Source organism: Macaca thibetana, chromosome 11, assembly GCF_024542745.1.
Source record: "Macaca thibetana thibetana isolate TM-01 chromosome 11, ASM2454274v1, whole genome shotgun sequence".
Classification (NCBI taxonomy): domain Eukaryota; kingdom Metazoa; phylum Chordata; class Mammalia; order Primates; family Cercopithecidae; genus Macaca; species Macaca thibetana.
The window spans coordinates 37,017,380-37,044,925 of NC_065588.1; the positions used below are offsets into that span (position 1 = coordinate 37,017,380).

The following is a 27,546-nucleotide window of genomic DNA, read 5'->3' on the forward strand; positions in this document are numbered from 1 at the left end:
CTAAAAACTGAATAGATATTGTCAGAATCCAAGCAAAAATCAAACAAACAGCTTAATATGAGAAAATAAGATTTATTTACAAGAGAAAGAAGAGAAGAGAGAAATAAGAGATTGGTAGTAGGAGTGGCTGCCAACAAGATGGCAGAGCACTGGGAGAGGTGAAGGTCACTGGGAAATTCCCAATAAATTTATGGCCAACATGACTTTTAAAAACAGAAGTATGCAGTGGATGATACTTTTCAAGGTTGATTTGCCCTACTTGTTTTTGATATAATCAGTTCCAGCTCCTTCAATTGTTCAGTAAACTCACTTTACTAGATAACACTTCATGCTATTTGGTTTTTTGATAAAATAGAGAAAGTGCTGAATTTCTAGTCTGGAGCTCCTTGGTATGACATAAATAAATAAATAAAAAACAGACTAAGAAGACAGAAGGAGAAAACTCCCCTATTCCAGGAATTTGTAGAAATCTTGGGAATTGTTTCGATTTTCGGCCAATCTGAACCTCAAGGGACCAGAAGATCTCAACTGACATTAAATTAAGACTGGCTAATATCAGGGAATAAGGTGTGTGGCCACTGATCAGTTCTTTATGTGGAGATATTAGTATTTTATTTCAACCAACTATACCAGTATGCTCGCTCAGCTATTATTCTTAACCTCATTAATCTAGCACGGGATGCAAGCCCAGATGTTTTCCAAGAACTGGAGGGAACATAATATATGAAGAGGCTATTGGTAGAACCTATAGTGAAGCAAAACATTCACTCCATGTACAGGCATGATACATCATAGGTATCTAGATACTTATGACTGAAATAGTTAATCAATATTTTTGGTTCACAAGAAAACCAAATGTCCATTTAAAAATTGAGTTTTCCAAGTTTTAATTCTAAGAAAATATCTTGGAGATAATTAACATGAACTTTGACATGCTCCCGCTACCATACAAGCTGAGTGACCTTAGTTATCTTACTTAAATTACTTGGATTCTCTAAGTCTCACTTTTATTGTTAATTAAATGGACATAGTAAGACCTATCTCATAGGGCAGTTCTCAAAAAAGGATTGAATAAAAGTGTGTGTGTGTGTGTGTGTGTATGTGTGTATGTGTGTATGTGTGTATGTATGTATGTATATATTTGCACAGACCAGGACCTGGTATAGAGTAGGCATTCAATAACTATTAGATACTTTTGGAAATTACATTGAAATGGTGTCTCATCATCACAAGCAAAATTTTCTCAAGACTCTCAAAACTATGTGTTGAAAACTCCTGGAGGCAATAGAATAGAGCATCGAACAAAACAAAAACTCTTGTTCTCACAGAACTTATAATTTGGCAACAGAGTACTTGTTAGTAGAATTGTACATTTTCTCAATTTCTGCAAACATTTAGTATCTTTGTAAAATGAACTATGGCGCATATTAAAAGTAGTCAATTAAATCAGCTTTGTGAAACCAAATCAATCATTCTTCCAAACCATATAGCATTTGAACTCACTGATACTGAAAACTATGTTTATTAGACCTTCATGTTTCTCTTTAAGAGATATCAATGAAGTAATTTCATCCCTTGAGTTTCTCTTGATATAACCCTCTGATTGTGGAAATAATAGAATGTTAAAGATATGAAAGCTAAAAAAAAATACTTTATTAATAAATTATTCACTTTATTTTTCAGTTGAGAAACTGAAGCCTAGAGCAAGGACATACAGTTAGCATGTCTAAAACACATTCTTTAAGTGGTGTTCATTTTGTCAGGGGGAAAAAACCTACCTCTTCTAACTTAAATGCCATATAATTGGTGAAAAATGTACTGATTTGAATAATTGCTGTTTTTGCTAACAGCTGGATTCCAATGGGGAACTGCTCATCCGAAACGCACAGCTGAAACATGCTGGAAGATACACATGCACTGCCCAGACAATTGTGGACAATTCTTCAGCTTCAGCTGACCTTGTAGTGAGAGGTAAGAGTTTCGACATTTTAAAATTACAAAACCAAAGGTATTTGACTTGCATAAACATGTATAATCTTCTGGTAACTCTAGTGCAAATTCTTATATATTTAGAGTCTCAATTCCATGCTTAAGAATGGAGCTTAAGCTTCTTCCCATGCCTAAGAATGATCTATGCCAGACAAGTAGTAAACAACGCTGATTTTGTTTGTTTTACTAACTACATATCTTCTAGAAAGTTTCGCCACATACCTCCTACTAAATGTTTATGCTTTGAGACTTACCAAAAGCTCTCATTTCCTGCTAATACTTTTTAGTGTGTTGAGTATAGTGCTGTTTCCTTTTTTATTTCTATGGAAAAAAATATATACGGATGCTGTTTTTACCTCAAGTGTTATATATTTTTTGTCTTAGAGTGTAAAGTTAATTTATACATGTATCATGTTTTTATTTGTTGCTGGTTTTCAAATTAGTGTTTTTGTTCTTATGAATAATATAATTGAGATTGTGATGGAATACACATTTATTAAAAATGCAACCCCTTTGCTACTGGCCACTGCCATAGCAGTGAGGCTGGCTGGGAACACAGCACACCTTTTTAAAATAAATAGCTCTTCACTGACTGCCCTTTAGCTTAGCACCCAAGAAGTACCATGTGTTGACCCCAGCTTATTTACCTTTAATGTCTCACTTCATGTAGCCAACTCCAACCATCTAACTAATCCACAAAATTACCCTTTAACTTCCATGTCACTTGCTTTATTCACAGTATTCCTTCCATGTCTTTTTCTTATCATTTGTTACCCAAATCTTACTCATCCTTCAAGGCCTAGCTAAAGTATATACTAAGTTCATGAATCCTTCTCTTGATTTCCCCAATATGAGCTCTTATCTTCTGAATTTTCATAACATACATTGCTTTCTCTCATATGTTTTATAGCAATCGGTACACAGTTAGCTCCTCTCCTAAGTTGTAAAATTCATATATGTATTTTTTTAGTGAATGGCAGAGTTCCTTTGCATTGTTTCATAGCTCTCTCTTTCTTTCTGTCTCAGTGTCAGTTAAAATTACTATTTTTTTTCACATTTTACCTACTAAAAATATTTATTGAACATTAATTGCACATTTTGCCTTTGTTTTTCACACTGTCAGAGAAATAAGCAATAAAATGATATTTGTGGCTTAATTCTGCTTCCACACCTGAGTCAATATAATTTCATTCGATCTCATGCAGCTCCTGCATTTCCCTCTAGAGCAATGTTAATATGGGGTCCCTAAGCAACACAGGGCAAATGCTGAAAACCCTTTTACTCCATTTGAATATATTCTCCAATAGAGTTATAAGAAGTCTAGTTGAAGTTTCTTCATTAGAATGAACTTAGAAATACATTCCATAAACCACTTATTGAATAATAACAAATAAAAATGAGATTGCAAAATCCTAAGTCAAACAAAGTTCATTTAGGTTCAGTATTTTCATTTAAAGTATTTTGTTATCTGGGACATTGATTGTTTTCAGGAATTATTAGGGAAAGGGATTAGAGGGATTAGTTCACTATTCTTCCTAGTCAGACCACTAGCTGTTAAGTCATTTCCAGAAGTAGCCAAAGTGTATGTTTAATTGAAATTGCTTGCTTATGAAAATAATTAGCATTAATGTTGCAGTAGGAGTTATGTCACAATGTGTGGACATCAATGTGTTCATATGATTGCATGATTACATTTTAGTAAACTTCCTGTAGTATTATCATAGAATGTAATATTCAGAGTGAAGAGGAGTTTTACAGATAAAATGCAAGGGTAGTCATGATACTGTCCACACATACTTAGGAAATTAATTATCACCACTATGTGTATTTTTTATAGAGAGTCAATAAAAAGAAGCTATAGCAGATATTATGCAGAAATAAAAATGTATTTTCTTTTAGTCCCAGGAAAAATGCCTTAAAGTGGCAGAACCCGGTGAGTGCATTCAGTAGAAATATGGTACAGCATTTTAAGTCCTTGCACTATAGTAGGCTGCTAATAAAACCATACAGGTAAATGAAAATACTGCTTACCTCTGTTAAAGTCAGCAGAGTCATAACCATTCTTCAAACTTTATTTCTAATAATAGAAAAAGTATTCATTTCATAGCAAAAGAAATTTGCAATTGAAATAGTCAAATATATTTGACTATTGCAGAACTTGTGTCAAAAACATATATAAAGTAGATGTTCTAATATGCTTTATATATTTAAACCAGAAGGTATACAATTAAACAGTTGTTTTTATTTTTTATAATAATGGTGAGTAATGTATAAGACATGCCCTGCCTTAAGTGATATTATTATTGGTCTATTTACTCATTTAATTATACTTTTGTATCTAGTTCAGGAAATCATAACCTGGAGTCTATGTACAGGCTTTAGGGGATCCATGGACCTCCAGAAATTGTACATAAAATTCTATTTGTATGTACCTTTTCTTCGGAAAATGATTTGTAATTTTCATAAGATTTTTGTAGCCAGCAATGTCCCACAGGATTAAAAAGCTAATCTATTCTTTATTTCCCCATCTAGATCAAGACTCTCTAATAAAATAAATTGAAGAGATGATTATTCACTTCATGCAAAAGTATAAAAAACTAATAAATTTCATGTAGTTAAATCTAATAGCACATTTAGATTGTGAATTGCTTTTAAAAGATTCAATTTGCATTCAACCCTTCAAAATTGCATGTTTATAAAAAATATTAAATATGCTATGTAGTAGACAGTAGACCTCTATAAGAACTTTCCATATTTGAGATGGACTAATTTTAGTCCATATTCAGATATCGGTAATCTGAACTGCAGCTGCTGAAATTAGTGCAGTGAGAAGGATAGTAAACAGAGTAGAGGGGAAAGCAATTTCATCTGAGGATCACTAAGAAATTTTTTAATAACAAAACTAGTTCTGTGCATAAAAGATTATGCCTTATCAGTAGACTGAAACAAAAGTATAAATATTTAGACATAATTAAGACTGTGGATTTCTTTTAGCCTACATCACCCTGAAGGAAATGAATACATAGTAAGAACAGTGTTGCTGCCCTAATCAACATGTGTGTGTGCATGTGTGCATGCATTTGTAATTGTGGGTGGGCAAGTGTGAGTATACGCATACAGCATGATGAAAGTAACTTATATCAGAAAAAAATGTGTTTGAGTTTATTCCTTGCCTTTTTAGTGTATATTGAGCTTAGAATGTAAGCAGTCAAATGGTTAAATCTGAATGCCTGTAAATATAAAACTAAAATTAAATACAGGAAAAATATAGTCAATGGAAAATGTAGCATTGGATCTGATTTCTTGGGGCCTTTTACTGAGAGCAAACACTCCCGCTGTGAGTTTTTTGTGTCATGTATGGATTTAGAAATGAAGAAAGCAGTAGCAATTGTCACCAAAGAAAAACAATCTGTAAAAAATGTCCCTGATAATCAGATATGAACTATTATAATTCTGTAAAAGCATAAATGTGTACTTATGGAAAGCTATAGCACTTTAATTTATTTACCATCTAACTAGGTCCAAAGATGCTCGAGGAAAAGAGGGCAGTAAAGTTGCATGCATTGTCTGATCCTCCAGCTCTGCAAACAACTTCAAATCACGAGATTCTATTGGCCATGTAATTTTCACTTTTCTTTTCCACAGCTGGCTTTTATATGAGTTATATCTGTTAACTTTGGCAATATTTCTGTTAGTCTTTCTACAGTATAGAGATTATTTTTGCAAGAGTAACCTTTCTTCAAACGCTATTGTCCAGGAGGTCTAACATATAAAATTGAAGATGAAGATAAATAAATAAACATTTGTGTCCTCACAACCCTGGCAAAAGCAGATTATCTACTCTGAAATAGGACACCTTCAACCCAGCCCCCTAAGGATTCTAACAAATTTAAATAAATAAAATATGAATCTATATAAAAAATGAAAATTGATGGCCAGGTGTGGTGGCTCACAACTGCAAACCCAGCACTTTGGGAGGCCAAGGAGTGCAGATTGCTTCGAGACCAGCCTGAGCAACATGGCAAAAACCCGTCTCTACCAAAAAACCAAAAATAAGCTAGGTATGGTCGCAAAAGATTAAAATGCTATGCTTGATATGATGATATTTAAATAGTTTGTAGAAGATTTTGTGAAAGTTAATTTTTTTCCTATGAAGAACACATATTGACATCAATTGGAAATAATGTTGTTGGCAGAAAGAGTAATTTCAGAATCACCCCTTTAAGACAGGGGTCTGTATAATATAGCGGAAGGAATTTAGAACTTAAATCACTATAGGTTACTTAATATTTAAAAGGTCTTAAATATGTTGCCTTATGTTTAAAATGTTTAAAATATTTATATTTTAAAATGTTAATATTAATATTTAAAATATTAATAAAGGCCTTAAATATGTTGCCTTATGTTTAAAATGTTTAAAATATTTATATTTTAAAATGTTAATATTTAAAATGTTAATATTTAAAGGCCTTAAATATGTTGCCTTATGTTGCCTTCGTTTTGAAATAAGAACTAGGTATTGTACTTCAGATGTTTTTAGGTTTCTTGTATAAAAATCCACATTGAGAGTATTGATACAAATTTCCTCTGTTGTTGCAATAAAATTTTTACTTCTTAGGTCCCATAAAAGTGTATTTCAGGTTGCTTCATCAAGTGAGTGTCTGATGCTTGTGAACAGCCCTGTTTGAATATTTTTTAGCAAACAACATTTCTAAAGCTCTTCAGCGAAAAGAGTGTCATTTAGAGGCAAAAGTTTTGCAGGATTTATACAGCAAGATTTATTTTGGAAACCCATGTGCGGCTTGCCAAATCTAAATTCTCATTCATGAGTGCACCTTTGGACAACATTCAAAAATAGACCATAAAAACCCAAATAAAAAAGAAATTAGGCTTTAACTTGTACATGTATTACAACTTTCTCTGGTATTTCTGATGTATTATAAATATTTTGGCAATGCTTCTGGCTTTTAGGAACACTTTCCTGCCACCTGGGTGAACAAAACATGTTTGCCACTGAAATTGCCAAAATAGAAAATGCAATTAGGATTATATCTTATCTACTATATATTTGTTACATCTTATATATTACATTAAATGACGTTTCTTCACTCAAATCTGAGTTTAAAAGCAAACAAAAGAAAAATAAAATGACTTTACTATCTAAACTTTTTCTTTTGGCCTGGTTCTCAACTCTAACATATGCTGTATAGAATTTTAAAATGTTTTGGAAAAACAGTAGCTGAAACTAAAACAAATAATAAGAAAACTCTGTAAATCATTTTATCCTCAAAAGAAGTTTGTGTTGTTTACATTATTACATTAGAAGCTTATTTATTTTTACCTTATGTGGAGTTGTATTTAGGTGAAAACACCATGTTAGTGAGTGTGTGTGTGTGTGCAGCTTTCCACTCTATTTCTAAGGCAAAAATACAGTTACAGAATGGAGAGAGATATTAGCTAGAGGTCATCTTTATTGATATACTCTGTTAAGGTTTTTATTGCTTAGCCTAATGACGTGGTTACCAGATTTTTTCTTAAGAAGGCTATTTGGTTGATTACTAAACCATTTTTAAACTCTTGGATAAGTTAAGGTAACACAGTGGAACAAATAGATAAGCCTGATGGAAGCTGTCAATATACGTTTTAGTTTGGATAATATTGTAGTATTTTAAAGTTCTATAATAGTTGCCTAAAGGTCTTTTTATGGAAAATGCTCTTGAGTATTTTATTCCCAGCTGGTTTACATTAGCAGAGTTAATATCCAGAGTATCCCACTGTTCACTATCCAGACAAAATTAGTTCTGAAGCATTTACTTGGAGATGATGGTCCAGGCAAATTACTATTCTTTTTTGTAAGAAATATGGAATAGATAAACATTTTCTTTCTCTAATATAAAAGTGTTCTAATGGTCCTTTTATTGGCAAATCATGTGTTAGTTACATCTTTTCTCCTTACCACTTTTTCACAGTAACTACATGAAATCTCTGCATTTATGTTCAAATTTGAAAATACAATTTTCAATGTAGAATTAATCCTGTAGGTTATCTAGAAAGTTCCCACACCTTCATTTAACAACTTGGACTCTGAGAGAAAGAGTTCCTTCCCTGTATGACCCATCTACATGGTAGCAAACAATAATCTTGGGACCCCAGTCCAGCCTTCTCATTGTACTAGACTTTCTCCAGAAAGTATGGATAAATAAAAGCTATAGTTAATTTCTAAAACTCACTATACCAGAAAGATTATCAAGTCTATTCTGGAGCTGGTAGGACAAATTATTTTACTAATTTTTACTAAATAGTAAAAGTTATTGATTTCAGTTTCTGCTCTTTGCTCTTTCTGTTCCCACTATCTAGCATATGCTAATACAAAATATATAATTTTTAAAATATTGTAGGAAAAAATAAAGCCAAAGACATGCATTATAAACAGATATAATCTCTAATTCTTGGATTATTTAGGGTTCTATTTGTATGACTAGCTCAGGGACATTGGATATTAATAAGGGCCACAGGACAGTATGTTGCCATGTGTAAAGTTTCTGGAACTCTTGGTGGTAAATCAGATTTTAGGCTTCTGTGGTATCTAGCATAAATGTTCACGTTGTGTTCAAGAATTTTTACATTCAACATTTTCTTAAATAAGCAAATATGGGTTTATGTTTGAAATTATTATTAAGGTAAGCCAGGCCAAAATAAATTAAAAAGGACTTTTAAATTAAGCAATTTAATTATCATGTAGTTGGGAAGAATAGACATAAAGGTTCTATGTAATACACACACCAAGTTAAACAGGCATGTAAGTATACATACCTCATCACACACACACACACACACACACACACACACACACACGGGAAGAGATCCAGAAAAGAGACACACATATAAAGGCAAAAAGATCTGGGTCCAAATCATCGCAGTCAAAATCAAAGAGAATGGTTGAGGTAGTTTTTCAAGTATTTGGGGCAGAAAAACACACATTTACCTCAGATATTTGGATAATTGCCTCTGCTTTCCACTTGCTTTGGCCAACGAAGTCTTGCCACAGAGACAGACTAAAGATTCCATCTCATCAGCCTTGCAGGACTGAGACAGGAAAATGGTCCTTGCTGCCCACACTGGCTGGAACAATGACAACTGGGCGCCATTCTGAGCCATCCTGACCCCACTCTGCACTAACCACAGCAATACTTCCATTGATAGCAAAACTTGCCCAGAAATTAAGCCTTCCCCTTCCCACTGAGAATCAACAAATTCAGATCAAGGAAATATGATTGGGCTGGTTCTCCATAATTGTAATACATAAAAGCTAAAATACTGAGCTGAAATGCACATTTGGTTATAATATACAGAATTTAGAAAATTTGAAGTTAGAACTTAGTGGTTATTTAAACAAAAACTCTAGTAAAAATGACAGCTTTCCCAACTACTTCTGGAATTTTAAAGTACATCAATAATTTGAAATTGTATTTCTCAATGCAAGTTCAGTGTAAATTGATGTACACTCAATTTTTTTCAAATATGTCCACAAAATATGTAATTTATTCAGAATGAGTCATATTATTTTAAATTTTAAGATAGGTCTTGAAAATTATCTATATTAATACTTCATCTTACAAATTCAAAACTTAAAATATGAAGGTTAGAAGATACTATGTCATGCGCTAATATAAATTTAGATTTTTCTTTCCCTCCTCACTAGAGATCAGTGAGAAAAGCTCCCGTGGAGGATTTCTTCTTTTCTGCAATTAATTACTCCCGGGTCTCTTATAATCAAACTGGTCAACTTTTGACAAACTGGAATTTCTTTTTTGCTGCACATTTAGTGTGTATCCATGGTTCCCTGAAAAAATAAACGGCCAGGGGAGGCTGAGGCAGGAGAATTGTTTGAACCCAGGAGAGCTAAGATCATGCCACTGCACTCCAGCCTGGGCAGTAGAGCGAGACTCCATCTCAAATTTATCATCATCATCATCATCATCATCATCATCATCATCATCAACAGCCTGGTGCAATGGCTTATGCCTGTAATCCCAGCACTTTGGGAGGCCAAGGCAGTTGGATCACGAGGTCAGGAGCTTGAGACCACCCTGGCCAATATGGTGAAACCCTATCTCTATTAAAAATAAAAAAATTATCGGGTGTGGTGGCACATGCCTGTAGTCCCCCCTGCTTGGGAGGCTGAGGCAGGAGAATCACTTGAACCCAGGAGGTAGAGGCTGCAGTAAGCCAAGATCGTGCCACTGCACTCTAGCCTGGGGAACAGAGACTCCGTTTCAAACAAACAAACAAACAAACAAACCCTTTTACCACTCAGTTTGATTCCAGAGAGACAGTAGGAAAGCTTTACAGAATTTAGCAGGCCATTGGATCTTTTAGACACTGCATCCACTTCAGTGCTCCATATTGATTCATACATCCATGCGTATTTACCAGACAATTATGCCAAATTAGGCTACAATTATGCCAATAATGTCAAAGTTCAAGAGCAATACAGATAATCAGTGATACCTAAAAGTCTCGATGAATATGAATAAATGGCAACTAGTTCATATTTTGAAAGTAATTGTGGTTTATGTTGGTAAAATACTGTATTTTTCCAACTCAAATCTTTAGACTGTGAAAAGGTATATATATATAAAATGATGAATATAAAATAAAAATATATAATTATATAATTTAATGTATAATATATGACATAATATAGCTACATAGCATGTTATAATAAAAGATATATGTCATATAACATGTATTGATTATATCATAAAAGGATATATAACATTTATTAAAGACATTGTTTACCAGATTTAATTTTAAAGGATAGGTATCATTACTGTATTATATTCATTTTACACATGAGAAAATTGAATCTAATGAGGCTAAGTTAATCATTCAAGGTCATAAAGCTACTAAGTGGAAGAACAAGGTTTGAATGCAGACAGTCTAATTTCAGGTGGAACACCCAGCTCATGGCTGTAGCACACTATAACTAAACATTAACTCAAATGTATTCAATGTGATAAAATAATCAATGTGGAAAAGCTAAACTGCAGGCCTTTTACTTTCTTGGCAACAAATGTTTATTCTATAGAAAGTGACTGATGCTGATCTTGCTATTTTATTTTTGCTCATGTTATATTTATGGCTGGCCTATTACAAGGGAAACTATAGTAGTTAATTTTTTTCAGCTAGTCAACTTTATACAGTTATAATTACAGTAGCATAATCAGTAAATGAATTGTACTAGAAGGCTTGAAAGCTTGATTTTATAATGTGTTCTTTGGCCTAAAAATAGGTAAATGAAATTTTGATGTGTGTTTTCCTGCTTTTTTAAAATAACATATAATTCATACAGTTAAAAATAGTTCATTCAGAGTATTTAAATATCTGAGATTATAATGTCTACACCTATAGGACTTTCCTATAAATTTTACCGCGTCGTCCTACAAAATTGCTATGAGGTGGTAGTACAAGGACTGTTATTTCCATTTCATAGGCAAAGGAAGCTTAAAAAAGAAAAAATATATATTTTCAACTATCAGTTATAAAGCCAGAATGTGGCCAGATACTAGTGTTCCAAATTCAACTACATGAACATGCTTTTCCCTTCTTGATGTTTAACCTTCCCAAAGACAGAAGTCAGATAATATAATTTTGTATTGTGCATCTCTATCATTGTTGGCACATGCTTTAATTTGTCAAATTAATTAGATCGTTCCCTCAACACTCTGAGTTATTGATAATTCCAAGTTAAGTTAGAGAGTAGAGTAACATTTTAGCTTGTTTAAAATTAGAATTTCATTAATAGCTTCCCTTTTCCGCTCATTTTACTAAATAAGACAAAAACACCTTAGCCTCATTGCTGAAAATATAACCAAGAAAAAACTTAACAACGTAAAATCCCTCTCAGTTTTATTACCTATGATTTTTGTGCAGTCTGCCGTTTCCAGTCTCATTACTATGCAATGCTTTCTTGATGGAGCCTTTTGCAGGCTTGCTTCCCACTCAGTTTCTGGAAATTTAATTTGGTCACAAAAATTTGGACACCTACACAAATTAGAATGAAGGAAACTCAGAGAAAGCTTTTATCCTCTAAACTCATGATCAGTTTATGAAGCTACAGAGAGATTTTAGTGCTTTTGAATTCCTACAATAGCTTCTGCAACTGTAATTGTCACTATTGGGATTAAATGAAACATACACAGAGAGAGAAAGAAATATTTAAGTATTCTGCAACTGACGCTGAGCTAGGATACCCCATTAGATCAGAGCAGCAGGGAGTAGTTCTCAATCTTTTCTCTGCCAGAGCGCTTTTCCGTCATCACGTTTAACTGTACACAATACTCTCATATTTGATTGCAGATTCTGGCATAAATCCAAAAAACCTTTTTACCCTAAAAAGCACAACACTATTTTAATTGTTATTTGCCTAATGCCAGTTAACAGTGATGATCACTGTGTGGACATGGGAAGACATAAGGGAGTGGCTGAGGTTCATGTGCATTTCCCAGGGTACCCTTGAAGACCCAACACCTTCGCTTGAAAGTGCATTGGGATGCAAGTGAGTGAGAGTTGGCATGCTACAGGGATAACTTTGAATCCACTTTATCCTTTGGAAAAAAAATGCAGAAACTTCTGAATTCTCAATATTATTAGTAGCAAATTACTTGTGATATGCCAGAGTGTAGCGATCCCTTGTGTAATTATTCCTGGAATGGTCTAAGGTCCATCACACTGAAGAACCCACTTCTGAGCATCTGCTCCCTGCACTCTTAGTGGCACTCAACAATGAGAGCTTGACTCCACCCCTCCTTCACACATTCCTGAGAATTTCTCCAGAAGAAAGGAACTGTTACTGATAGAAACATGTCAGATCCCACTGATGTGTAGGGTCTAAGCAACTTGGAGGACCACTATTTGATATCTTCCTACATTGTCTGATAGATACAGTGACTAATTCAAGGAAATGGCACCCTTCTCTGGAGGAGTTTAGGGAGGCTCCCTTGGTGACTGTTCATAGCCCCCACTTTTCAGAATTAAAATCTCAAATCACAGAGAAGCAAACTGGTAAAATAGCAAAAACTACCCAAACTGCGTTTAAAAGAAAAAAAAAAAAAGACTATATCTAAAATTAGCATTTTCAGTTCTCATCAAAAGGATTTAAAATTTCATATGCTTAAAATGTCAAATGAGTCTTATGACCTTTTTTACTATTTACAGTAAGGACTGAATTTACAACAAGCAGTCAGCACAGGCAAGTTTTCCTAGATGCTATTTCTTCTATTTAAATAGCTATCTCCAGGGGGCAGTAGTGGCTATAAAATGCTATAATTCTAATAATAACTATCTTTAGTAACGCGTAGGGGAATGAGGTAGGTGATCACTCTGTTAATTACATGGTTTTCTATAACAATAATGCTGTATCATTATACACATTATACACATACTGTTGTTAAATGATTTGCACGGTGTGATAGAAAAGCTGTGGCCCTTGGTAAACCAATTAGATATCCACTTTGCCTACCTAACCTGTGGTCTTAGGCTAGTCGATTAATCACTGTCAGCCTCAAATTCCATATTTATGAAAGAGAGTATGAATAGTTACAGTCCATACATTGTTCATGGCAACTTTTTATAAATATTTTGCTTTACTTCCTTCCCTTTACTATGAATGTATATATCGACATGAGAAATAAATAAAATATAACTCAAGACAGTTCTCACAAAACACAGCCTCAACCATTAACTTTTTTGAACCATTGCTTCAATCTATCCTCATTACTTTTTTTCTTAGAAGTCTTCAAGGCATAAGCATATGTTTTAGTAGATAGACTTACACTATGTGGAATGAAATTTACACAGGATCCATGAGATTTGTTTCATTTGTTTTTTGAGGAGAGACTTCAGTTACAACACTTGGTCTTTAGAAAGTCAGTCACTGTGTATGAGGGAAAGGTTTTAATTGGGCCATAGCCTGTGGCATCAGTCTTCTCCCTTTGGCCCCCTTTCCTCAGCGTGTAGGGGAAGATACCTTTCTGTGTTCATTCTTTCAACTTACCCATCAAGGAAATATGGCAAATCCCCCAAGTACATGGCTTGCTGCCCCTAATTGGGCATCCACACTCTCCCTTCAGCCTTGATCTTTCCTCTTGCAGGTAAAAACAGAAAAGGTGGAGAGAAAAACATGGTGGATTCCTTTCTCCCCGTCTGTGCAAGCCTGCCTCCAACCTGGTGATCGTTGACACTCACCATTTCTGTGCAAGACTTTTTTTTTTTTTTTTAACATATTATACTAGATTTGACTAACTCAATCTTGTAGATTCTGCAGTTCCCCCTACCCCCAGCCTAGTTCTTAGAGTATGTTTCCCCTTTTGAAACATGTAAACATACTTTGAGCATAAATATTTTTTAAAATATAACTATAATGCTTCACTAATACCTTAAAAATGCCTAGTGAACTAACTCAGTACATTATATAATGGCCAAGTTTTGCGTTTTCATGTCCTGTTTTTCTTTGAAATTATATAGCTCAGAAATTAGCTCATTATCTGAAAAATCTATGAAGAACTGATGAATTATATAATACAGGAGTATTGCCATTGAATGTACTGTTTGATTTATTCAAGCAGGTAATGAACAATGTTGTCAAACTCTCTAATGAGTCATCATAATTAGGACATAAGCTAAAAGGGGCATTACTCTGGCAGTCTTTTTTTCTTAATCCTAGTGCCATACATATTCTTTGGCATGAAAGAATGAAAGGCATCAGTAAACAACTGAAGTCCTACCATGGCTTTGTAGGGTTTTTGGAACAATTCCTGGAACTGGAAAGTGAAAATGGATAGCACGTGGAAGAAACCCTCATCTGAGTAGCAAGATTTTAGTAAAGAACGACTAAGCCATTAACAGCATGCATTCATATTTAATTTTATTGATTCCTGCCATCAGCTTTTGTAGATCTTTTCTTTTTGGTGGAATGTTCTGATTTTTATTGGAAGGACTTGAGTAGAAGTGGATGATTAAAATTGAGGAGTATATAATTCTTTCTGGGACTGCTTAAATGTTATTGTTTGAAAATGCCTTCACTTTCCCCCTTTGGTGAAAGAGATGTGCTTAAAATTCTTATTACTTCACAATAAATAATTTTGATTTTCTTAGACAGGTTTGTGTTTAGGTATGAATTTCTCACTTCATCTTGCAATTCTGTCTGTGGTCAGAAGAACTCTGAAGAAAGCTTTGAGGGAAATGAATATAATTCTTAAATTATTATATGTGTATATATATATAGTTTAAAAATAATTTATTAGTTATCATAAAGAAATAAATGTCTCTGACTCAAGATGTTACTTATTTCTTTCGTTTATATTTTCTAGTCTCAATTACTGTTCCAAATGGAGCTATCTTAGAATTTAGACTAGAGATCCAGATTAATTGTCATTTTTGTAAGATGTTTAAAATCAATTTGAGAATTTTCATGTGTCTGTAAACAGCACCATGGAGACATGTATGCATCATATAAAGGGCATCTTTCTATGTAGTCTATACTGAAGTTATACAACTGAGACTAGATAGGAATATTGTTTTTTAAAGAAATAATAAAAATGTGAAAGGAATCATAGGACAGATGTGACTTACACCAGAAAATGAAGGACAACCTTAAACTATATCAATATCAAGTAGAATAATTATACAGATTCATTTCTCTTCCTTTAGTCTTGTTCTTATTTCTAACTGGGATCTAAATTTACCTTTATCAATACCAGAGGTTAAGAAAATTAGCATACTCCTATTAAATGGTAGAGATATTTAATAATATTCAGCTTCATCTTAGTACAATTTCAAACATCAACATGATCACACAACATTGATTTGCATTTTAAAATAGGATATTAGAGCCATTGTCTTAGATAATTTTCAAGGCAAGAACAGGCCTGCAATAAATAATGAGACTTTGACATTCCTTAGTAAAGACGATGTCTCCTGCCCTAATATGACTGCCACTCAGCAATTTCAATTTTATGATTACTTGATTTAAAAAGGGAGGATAAATGGTTCTGAAAAGTTTTTTGTTTCTTTAACATTTCAGACTTTTCACTGAAATTTGTCATTTTGGTAAAAATAAACAGTGAATCACAGAATATTTGTACATGGTGCTTTGCTTTTAATTACTTACTAGGGAATTACCAGTGGAAAAAAGAATGTCACCAGTGTTTTTCCTACTTACACGAGTTCTGCGGCATGAATATTTACATTAAATGTATGTGCTATATGTATTCCCCAAAGAATCAGTAGTTTTGGTGGATTTATTTCCCACTATGGTTGTTTAGAAAGCCAGTGTTTAAGAGGGAGAGAGCCGGTTAGGGCTACTACCTAAGTAGTGGCACCAACTCAAATGATACGTGCGGTGTACTCACAGCTACTTCACATCCTGTTTAGAAATTGAGACACGAGGATCTTAATTTCTAGTTTTCTATCCAATTTGATTTATAAAAAAAAATCTTGATTATTGAGAAAATATGGTCAGCTTATAATATGTGAATGGTCATTTGGAAAATTTATATATTGCTTTCTCACTATTTTTCCTCAAATGTCTAAATTCTTCTTCATCGAATGTTACTACATTTTTAAAGCAGAAATGACAGAACTGATAAACAACTGCATTTCTCATTTTTTAAAATTAGTTTACATATGAATGAGAACTAGTAAAAATCAAATCTATATTTTGTTCATACATAGGTATGTTTTTCTAAAAACATTAGTAAAATCCAGGAAAGATTACCAAATATCTTTATAGCGATCAATAAAGAGAGGGAATGTATTGAATATGAATTTATAAATGGATGATGTGTTTATCTTTACTTATCTGAGTTAACACAGAAACAAAGATTTAAAAAGGCACAATCGGCCGGGCATGATGGTATACACCTGTAATCCCAACACTTTGGGAGACTGAGGTGGGTGGATCACATAAGCCCAGGAGCTCAAGGCCAGCCTAGGATCATGGTGAAACCTCATCTCTATAAAAAAATAAAAATAAAAAATAAAAAAGCTATGATCAATATATTATAGTTCTTGTCATATTTTCCAAAATACTCATTTTTACAAAAGTAATTCATATTTTCCCCAAAAAGAAAGGTCAGCAACAGAAACCTAATAACATTTTTGAGTGTGATACTGACAATGCTGTTTAAAAAATATTGCTTTTCAGATAGTTGTTGAAAATTTGGTCTCATGGCAAATTAATTGGGTTCAGATTCTAACTTGGACATTTACTTGCTGGGTGAACATGGCCATTTTATTTAACCTATTCCTGTCTGTTTCCTCACCTGTAAAATAGGAAAAATTAGAGCACTTACATCACAAGGTTATTGGTAAGAACTATAAAAGATTTGGCAGTGACTTTGATATAAGTACTCAGAAAATAGCATAATTTTTAGTAAAATATACAATATAAATTTCCCCTTTTTGAATCACTAATAATTTTATACCATGTACATTTTATATTGTTAGCAGTTCAAGTTCAAAGGGAACAACAGTATAGACCTGTTGTCATCCAGGTAATTACTTGGAAGTCTTTCGCAGACAGGCCCATTTAAGCTGTATAATCTGAATTTGAAAATGGATGTTATCTCATTTCGAGCATGTTATACCAGAAAACCCTGTCTCCGATCCCGCCTCTGTAATCTGTCACTGATTAGCTACGCCTCCCTGACAACAGCCCTTCAAGTCTTCGGTATCCTTTTGTAAAATGGATTATTTAAATATATATATTGGTTTTAGTGGACTCTTAAATGTATGTGATCTACCTTAAATATTGAAATGTTTCTGTTATCTGTCTGTAGCATATGATTTAATTGTAAAAATGTTGAAAACATAAAGAAATTTAGAGAAAGAGAGTAGGGATGTGGCAAATGAGACTCTGCATTGAACTATGAATAACAGGAGATCATTCAGGCCATTTCCCCAGTCCTTTACTAGGTAAAAAAGTGACAGAAACAAGTCTCAGTAGTTGTTTGTAGACTTGTGTTTTAGCCAATTTTGAAGAACCCCCAAGGTAAGAAACATAACACTAACAAGGACTTTGATAGATCATTATTTTGGTTTGGCCCATAGGTGAAATTTTATGGAACATTCTCAGTCAGCATTCTCTAAGAGGGATTTTTAAAGTAAGAGTGAAAGAATTAATGGGTGCAAAACAAGAATAGTAAGAGAGGGGGTCATGCATATAGGAAAGAAAGAATAGTCCATAGAGGCAGCCCCCATCTGAAGTACAGAAAGGTAGCCCAAAGAAGCATAGCAATTTGAACACTATGATTTTGAATGGGAAAATAAGGAGCAAACAAATCAACACTGAAGTTTGTCCTGCCAACTGCAATGAAAGAGGAATTCAATCAGCTGGATAGGCTGAACACAATGAGTGGTATCCTCTCTTGATGACATCCTGTCAGCATTTGGAAGAATTAGGAAACAGAAACAGCAGAAATAGTAGGGATATGATATATGTGTAATAAAATGTATTTCAAAAACTCTAGAGCATGGGGTAGGGAGAGGTGGTGACAAGAGAGGAGTGAAGATAAAACTATATTCATAAAAGCATAAAACAAAAAGCATGCTTTAAATAACTTTTTATTCCCTCCTCCATATTGTTCTTTTTCTCCTCTTTCACCTCTTTCTAACTCCCCAATATGAATGTTAGTGAGAAAAACGGATAAAAAGACTTTGCCAGGTCTAGTCAGAAATATATTTCAGTTCTTCCCCTCACCACTTCAGATCTTTAATAATTACAGTCAAAGAAAGAAAAAAAAGAGAAGACTAATTTGTCATCTAATGTATCTAGGCATTTAAAATCAGATCAGATTCCAATGGTCTTTTTCAACTGACCGATTTCTCTCTTTTATGTTAACTTTGGGGTAAATAGTTCTTAGAATTGTTAGCTATCTGGCTGAGAACAGCCTAAGAAACTGGAAGGAGATATCAGTAGAGTAATAGTGAAATAAACTGCATGCATCAGGCCATTTGCTTACATTTTCCCTGGCTTCCTTGAAGGATTTATTGAGAGTACATGGTAATGGAAAAGAAAAAAAAAGAAAAAAGAAAAAAAGAGAAAAAAGGGAAGGGAAAGGAAGGGAAGGGAAGGGAGGGGAGGGGAGGGGAGGGAAGGGAGAAACAAACTAACTCAGGGTTAGAATTATGTATGGTTGGGTTTTTTTCTTTGACAAAAGAATCAGAAGAGTGGTCAGTTCCTAAATGCCTTCCTTTGTACTGAGAACCAAGTAGCTTTGTCATTTTATTTTCTACCTCAACACTTTTCTGTCCATTCTAAACAAAAAAATAAGCAAGTAACATCAGCCTACACTGCTTGAAAACCTTCCTGCTGAGAGACACTGCAGGGCTGGCCCTGGGTTGAAGTCAGACTGCCCACGTTTGTCTCCATGCTCTATTTTTGCCACAGACTCATTCCTTAATACACAGAGTGTCTTCACATTCCCAAATTTTCCTCACCTACATCAAAATTACTGGAAAACATTTTACTTTCTATGTTGTCCTATAAACCAAAGAGTATCTGAGACAAGTCTCAAGAAAGTTTATTTTGCCAAGGTTATGGATGCACCTGTGACACAGCCTCAGGAGGTCCTGACGACATGTTCCCAAGGTTGCTGGGATACAGCTTGGTTTCATGTATTTTAGGGAGACATGAGATATCAATCAACAAATGTAAGATGTACATTGGTTCCATCTGGAAAAGCAGGACAACTCAAAATGGAGGGCTCCCAGATCATAGGTAGATTTAAAGATTTTCTGATTGGCAATTGGTTGAAAGAGTTATTATCAATAGAAAAGAATGTCTGTATTACCATACAGATTTGTGGGTGGTGGGGATCAAGGATTTCTCCTGCAGATGAAGCCTTCAGGTAGCAAGCTTCTGAAAAGAGATTGTAAATGCTTCTTATCAGAGTTAAGAAGTCTGTTCTATCAATAATTCCCAAAGGGAAGAGGGTATAATGAGGCATGTCTGGCTGCCCCTTCCCATCACTGCCTGAACTAGTTTTTCAGGTTACTTTTGGAATGCACTTGCCAAGAGAAGGGTTCCTTTCAGATGGTTGGGGGGCTTAGAATTTTATTTTGGTTTACTGTCCCTGCTTTCTTTTAAGTAATAAGTGGCAAATGAATACTTTGTAAACAGATCCTTGACAATGACTGACAAAGTACTAATTAATAACTCCTGCCAGGTAGCTAAGATGCCCAGAAATCTTTTAAAGATGTAATGATAATAATAATATTGTTAATAGCTAAGGTTTCCTGATGGCTTTCTGTGGACCAGGCTGAGAACTACATTCTGTAAGGACATTATTTCAGTCCTAACAATAATTTTTTTTTTTTTTTTTTGAGACAGAGTCTCACTCTGTCACCCAGGCTGGAGTGCCGTGGCACAATCTTGGCTCACTGTAACCTCTGCCTCCCAGGTTCAAGCAGTTCTCCTGTCTCAGCCTCCTGAGTAGCTGGGATTATAGGTGTGTACTGCCATGCCAGCTGAGTTTTATATTTTTAGTAGAGATTGGGTTTCATTATGTTGGCCAGGCTGGTCTTGAACTCCTGACCTCAGGTAGTCTACCTGCCTTGGCCTCCAAAGTGCTGGGATTATAGGCGTGAGTTACCAGACTTTTTTATTACTCTTATTTTACAGATGAGTGAACAGGAGCTTAATGATTTTAAGAAACTTGCCCAAGATAAATCAGGGCACAGAATTGAAAGTTAAGTCTATCTTAATTCTAAAATCCCTGTTTTTTAATATAATTATGACTTTAATAGTATTATTTATTCTCAGGCATTTTTTGGAGATATTTGTAGACAATTAGTAGATGGAAAAATCTACTTCATATCAGTGGAACCATTACCGAGTAAGATTCCCACACCAGGGTTTTGAAGATACCAACCCACCCCTTTCCATTTGTCTTCTCAATTCCAGCTCTTTATGATGATACAGTATTTCAAAACAATTGGAAAAATGAAGACTGTACTATGGATGACAATTATGTTTACAGAACTGCCTGAACATTAATTATAATAAATTCATTTATCTATACACCAAATATTTATGAGGAACCTACCATAGGCCAGATATATATCCGAGAAAGCAATGGACAAGTATAGTTATAGTGTTTTGCTCAACAATATTACCTTTAAATGAGTGGATGACTGAATTATTATGCATATAATGTCTCAACAAATACACTAATAATATGTAGTTTTACTCTGACCTTTATGAAATATTATTCATTTGACACCTCAAGAACATCGGAGAACAACAGCAGGGAAATGATTTACACTTTAATGGTTAATGACTAACCTATGATAATTTTGTCTTAAATTCCCTCTAACATTTTCTGAATGTCATACCCCTATGCTCAGAAAAAGTATCTGAATGCATGTATTACAGTGTTTTTCTTCCTTTGAAAAATTCTTTTATTATTCACCTCTAATTTTTTATTTTAACACTCTAAAATATTCTACTTAGTAATTGACTTAGGATGCCGCATTATGTGAAGTAATGAGCTTCTTGGTTCTGATCAAGAATGTACGCTGTATTTCAATGTGTTTTCTTACATATGAAAAACGCAATATGTTCTCTCTGAATATCAAATGTGTTCTGTTGTGTGTCTATTTTCAATTTTTAACATTAAGAAGTCTAAGTATACTATTATAGATTATAAATTTATAAAAGTTTATTTGCTTTTCTTATATTTTTATGTGATATATTTCCAAATAATAAAATTTACTGTCATTGATAGGGTATGTGTCTTGTGTTACTAGTTAGTGGTGATGTGTTTTTGTTGATCTGCACACACTTTCTTCCTTGGGACCACTATAAGGAAATGAGTGGAGGTTTAGGGTGTCGGCCATACCTCTCTGCAAATACCAATGTTCGTATAAAGAAAAAGGCCATCTAAGCTAAGCAACTCAACTGATACATAAATATAAACGTATATATTTCAGCTGAAACATAAAAACAAATGTCCTCTTTAGTATTACATTAATTATGAAAAATGATGGTGCTACTTAATAAAAATTATTGATTATTATATTCAATATGCCTAAATCAGTTGTGGGTGGACTCCTTTCTGGTGCAAATAGGACAGGTGATATGCATGCTTAGTTATAAACATTCTGAAATGTCTATACTGGGAGCTGTCTATTAACTGAGAGGCTTCTTTAGCTTGTTAAGGACTTCACCACTTAAAGGACTTTTTTTTCTTATTTTTATTTGTTTTATTTGAAGACAAGAAGCTCTTCAAAGCCCAAAAAGTTGTGTCTCATTTATCTTTTAATTTCTATTTCCCAGCACAGTGCACTGCTGAGAGGATAAAGGAATAGTATTGGTACTGAGTCATGAAGCATCTATGAAAACCTATTTTTAACATTGATTTTTGTTTTACAAGAACAATTCTTCTAAGACTCTTCAATATAATTTGAGGTTTTAAGAGCATTCCTGGTATATCTCTGAATTGTCAATTATTTTCTATATATTATATAAGTAGAAACATTTTTAATATTATATTATTCTTATGACTATAACATGAAATGTATTATGCAAAATGATACATGAAATGATTCCCAGAAACTTCCACTTCAAGTAAAATAAATTACCTATAACATTTAAAGTTATAAGAAAGTATGTGGGCCAGTGCAGTAGTTCACACCTGTAGTCCCAACATTTTGGAAGGCCTAGGCATGAGGATCACTGGAGCCCAGAACGTGGAGACCAGCCTGGACAACATGGTGAAACCCAGTCTCTGCAAAAAAGTACACACATGCACACAAAAATTAGTTGGGTGTTGTGGAGTGCTTGTAGTCCCAGCTACTTGGGCGGCTGAGCTGGGAGGATCCCTTGAGCTGGGGAGGCACGCGGAGTCTGCAGTGAGCCATGATCACCCCACTGTACTCCAGCCTGGGGTGACAGAGTGAGACCCTAACTCAAAAAAAAAAAAAAAAAAAAAAAAAAAAAAAAAAAAAAAAAAAAAACCATCAAAGAACAAAGAGATGTGTTCAGTTCTGGGTCGGGGGGCAGAATGACAATACACCAACTGTTCCCATATCTAAACTGAATTGCGCTACCATCTCTGATTCATGCATTCAGTAAGAATTCATTAAATCATATTATGCTACAATCTGCATTAGGTCCCCTTGGTGCCAATTGCATATAATGAGTCAGAGATTATCCTGCATATCAATGTCATTTTTAAATGATAGCATCTATCTCCTTCCTTAAAAAGAGACGCATGAAATCATTCAGTGAAAACTACAAATCGTATCACTTCTTATAATCTATATTTAAAAGAAATGCAGACACACTGATTATATTGTACAAATGTTCTTCAGATTAATTGTTAGAAGACATTTTTGTATTCTAATGTGTGTTTAACTCACTAGTTGGGATTTACTGATTCATTACCCAAATTTTCATTTCAGGCCCTCCAGGCCCTCCAGGTGGTCTGAGAATAGAAGACATTAGAGCCACTTCTGTGGCACTTACTTGGAGCCGTGGTTCAGACAATCATAGTCCTATCTCTAAATACACTATCCAGACCAAGACTATTCTTTCAGATGACTGGAAAGATGCAAAGACAGGTGAGTTTTATTTGTCTGATTAATCCGTGCGTGTTTTCAAAGTGAATTCTTTTCTCAAAAACAAAAATTTGGAGGTTTTAAAATGTCATTATCTACCTTGAAAGGCTTTCTTTCTTAAATTTTTTAAAGCTTATTCTAATATTTTGGTAGTGAAGAAAATTACATGGAACTTACACATTTAAATGTGTTAAAGCTATAGAAAAAGAAGTATCATTTCTAAATCAACCTATAATGAAAAGCAAAATGAGGCCTCCTGGGTTTCCTGAGTTTTGTGTGAGATTTACTGCCCCCAAAATCACTGGAAAGTCTATTTTTGAGCAAATAGCATTCATAGCACATTATTTATGACCCTTTTTATTTAAGTACATATGTACTATAGTTCTGAATTTCTAAAAAGCCACATTGATCATAAATCTTAAATTAAGCATCCAAATCTTACTACTATAACCCTTTATGTGAATGATCTGACCTGGTTTGAATTTCCTCAAAACAGATTTTTAAAGACATTTTGGATCTTTCAACCTTTTTCTTTTCTTATATTAAGATTTTCCAAAGTTGATCAGGAAAAATTAATTAAGAGTAAGTGGGTACTTTCCTTTGTCTACAACTTCGCCATTTGTCATGACTAGCCTACAATATCACAGATCCATACATATATTTTCTCCTGTAAAATGGAAGATTGAAGATCTTTTTGATAAAATAATTTCTTTGTAACTTTTGACAATATTTTTAAACAAACTTGTCATTGCCAGAATTCTTTAAGATGGAAAAGAGGAGACATAAAAATATTTTCCCAGTTGTCACAAGAAAAGAAAAGAGACATGAGTGGTGAATAAAATGTTCCTCCTTTTTAAAAAATGAAAAAAAAAATTATTCTAATCTCCCAAATCTGCTTTCATTTTAGATTTATCTTAACATAATGGAAATCCCATTCCCAAATGCCAATATTTGTATTGCTCACTAATAGGTTTTAATTTAAATTTACTTCTATTCGATATTTCTCCCCCTCCAGAGAAATAAATCAAATATAAACTTGAAGTCTGTTGCAAGGATTTAGGATATATTTTAACATCAGATGATTCCCCACCTAAGTGTATAAAGTTGCAATAAATTAGAAACAAGTGAAATATTTCTATTACATTATGCTTATTGTTTTAAGAATTATCTGTAAATATTCTTGACAAAATCAGTCCATCTGAAAAATAAATTTAAAACCTTTTAGATGCTTTATAAACCTAAAGCATAAGCAGTTTCTACTTTTCTGAAGAGAATGGAAAAGTATCATAATAATGAAACTATTAGAAATCTAGCCCATTAAAATAAATAAGTGGTTTAAATTTGGTTTGGCCCTGAAAAAGAAATACTAATTGCAATCATTTGCATTAGTTATTTATGTATGCTTACTATGTAGCTCAATTTAAATATGCTTCCCACTAGAAAGTAGGTTCCATGAAGGTAAAAACTGTTTTATTCACTCTTCTATCTCTAGCACCTAGATCAGGGCCCACAGTGCTTATTCTTTAAACATGTTTATTGAGTCCCCACTGTGTGCCAGAACCTATTCTAGATGCAGTATGTATAGCTGAGGAGCAGTGAACAAAATAAGAACAACAAAACTTGTCTTCAAGGAGCTTATATTATAGTAGAAGAGATGCCAATACACAATTAAAATATATAGTAAGTCATGTGGTGATGAACACTAGAGAGAAACAACAGAAAAGAGGAATGGGGAGGTAGGAGATGTGTTTTAAATAGGGTACTTCTCATGTTCTCACTCATAGATGGGAATTGAACAATGAGAACACTTGGACACAGGATGGGGAACATCACACACCGGGGCCTGTCTTGGGGTGGGGGGAGGGGGGAGGGATAGCAATAGGAGATATATCTAATATAAATGACAAGTTAATGGGTGCAGCACACCAACATGGCACATGTATACATATGTAACAAACCTGCACGTTGTGCACATGTACCTTAGAACTTAAAGTATAATAAAATAAATAGGGTACTTCTGATATTAGTAATAGACACTGCTGCTTTCTAAAAGTTCCTATTTCCATTATATATCTTTTCCAATTCTTCTGCTTTCATTGACGTTGGGTCTCTGAATCTAAAGTATGTTTTCTGTTGGCCACATTTAGTTGAATTTTTCATCCAGTTTGATGGTGTCTGCCTTTTGATTGAATTATTTAATCCATTAACATTTAATGTTATTATTGATACAGTTGGATCGTAGTTGCATTGTATTTTTGCTTTCTAAATATTTTACTATTTTTGTTCCTGTTTTCCTTGTTCACTGCTTTCTTTTGGAAGAAGTGAGCATTTTCTAGTGTAACATTTTAATTCCTTTGATGATATTCACTGTGTGTGTGTGTGTGTGTGTGTGTGTGTGTGTGTGTGTGTGTGTGTGTAAGTAATCCTGCTCCAAGGGTAAGTTTATATTCACTATACATGTGTATAATCGAACACATACAAACTTAATGAATACTCTAGGCCTTACCAGATTTAACAGAATAGGTTTTATAATTTTATTAGTTTAATTTCAATGAATATGAAAGTGTTTCTCCTAGATAGCTCTATTACATTCTTCCTCTTTTGTGCTATTACAGTACTATATATAATATAGTTATAGAGCATATAATATAGTAATATATTACTATAATACTATATATTACTAACATATTTTATTATATATGCTATTAGAGCATATTTTATTATATGCTATATGCTATATATAGTAATATAATAATATATATAACTATATATAGCATATAATATATGCTATTAATATTTAGTAATATTATTATATATATTACTATAATAGCACAAAAGAGGAAGATGAAATAGAGCTATCTAGGGGAAACACTTTCATATTCAGTGAAATATATATAAATATATATGTTACATCTATATATTTCACAAACCCAATAATCTTATATTAAAATTATCACTTTCCACAATTGTTTGCCTATTAAACCAACATATGCTTGTTTATATAATCCTTTGTTAATTTGTCTGTTATATTATCCTTTATATTTACTACTTCTGGTCCTCCTCATTTGTTCATGCTGATTTGAGTTATCATCTAAGTCTCTTTTGCATTGCTATAAATATCTGAGGCCAGGTGATTTTTAAAGAAAAGAGATTTATTTGGCTCACACTTCTGCAGGCTATACAAGAATCATAGTGCCAGCATCTGCTTCTTGTGAGGGCTTCAGGAAGCTTTCATTCACGGTGAAAGCAAAGTGACTTGTCACATGGTGAGAGAGGGAGCAACGAAGAGAGAAGCAAAGTGCTAGGCTCTTTGTAACAATCAGTTATTGCATAAACTAATAAAGCAAGAACTCACTCATTAATGGAAGAAAGGCACAAAGTCATTCATTGTGAATCCACCCCCGTGACCCAAACTCCTCTTATTAGGCCCCACCTCCAACACTGGGGATCAAATTTCAACGTGAGATTTAGAGTAGACAAACATACAAACTATGTATCACCATCTGATGTCATTTCTTTACAACTTTGCTCCTACCTGTCCCCTTTGTGCAGCTAGTATCAAATATATTACATTTCAATATATCATAGATCCAATAACACAATTATGTATATACACACATATATAAATGCACAACATATGTGTGAACATATATACATACATATATAGGTTTCTACAATTACTTTTAAATAAGTTAAGAGAAGATAGAAGAAGAAATGAGTATTTATACTATCTTTTATAATTACAAAATTACCTTTACCAATGCTCATTATTTTGGGGGAGTTTATTCAAATTGCTGTTTGGGATCAACTACTTTCAACCTGAATAACTTTAATTTTTTTTGGAAGATAAGTCTTTTAGTAACAATTTCTCTCAGTTTTTATTTATCTGTGAGTACATTTTGCCTTTGGTTTTAAAATACAGTTGCTTGGATA

At 33.6% G+C, this 27,546-nt stretch overlaps 1 protein-coding gene across 6 annotated transcripts in view; it reads left to right on the top strand.

The window, feature by feature from the left end:
* CNTN1 (contactin 1) overlaps nt 1-27,546 on the top strand; it is a 392,585-nt gene that overhangs the window by 271,102 nt on the left and 93,937 nt on the right. For 4 of the 6 annotated variants that reach the window (XM_050748438.1, XM_050748441.1, XM_050748440.1 and 1 more), the window contains exons 15-16: nt 1,851-1,971; nt 23,458-23,616. In XM_050748438.1, coding sequence (XP_050604395.1) covers nt 1,851-1,971; nt 23,458-23,616 — 280 coding nt within the window. Of the gene's footprint in view, nt 1-1,850; nt 1,972-14,144; nt 15,151-23,457; nt 23,617-27,546 lie in introns of those variants that run through there. The other 2 variants (XM_050748442.1, XM_050748444.1) reach the window with 1 other exon arrangement.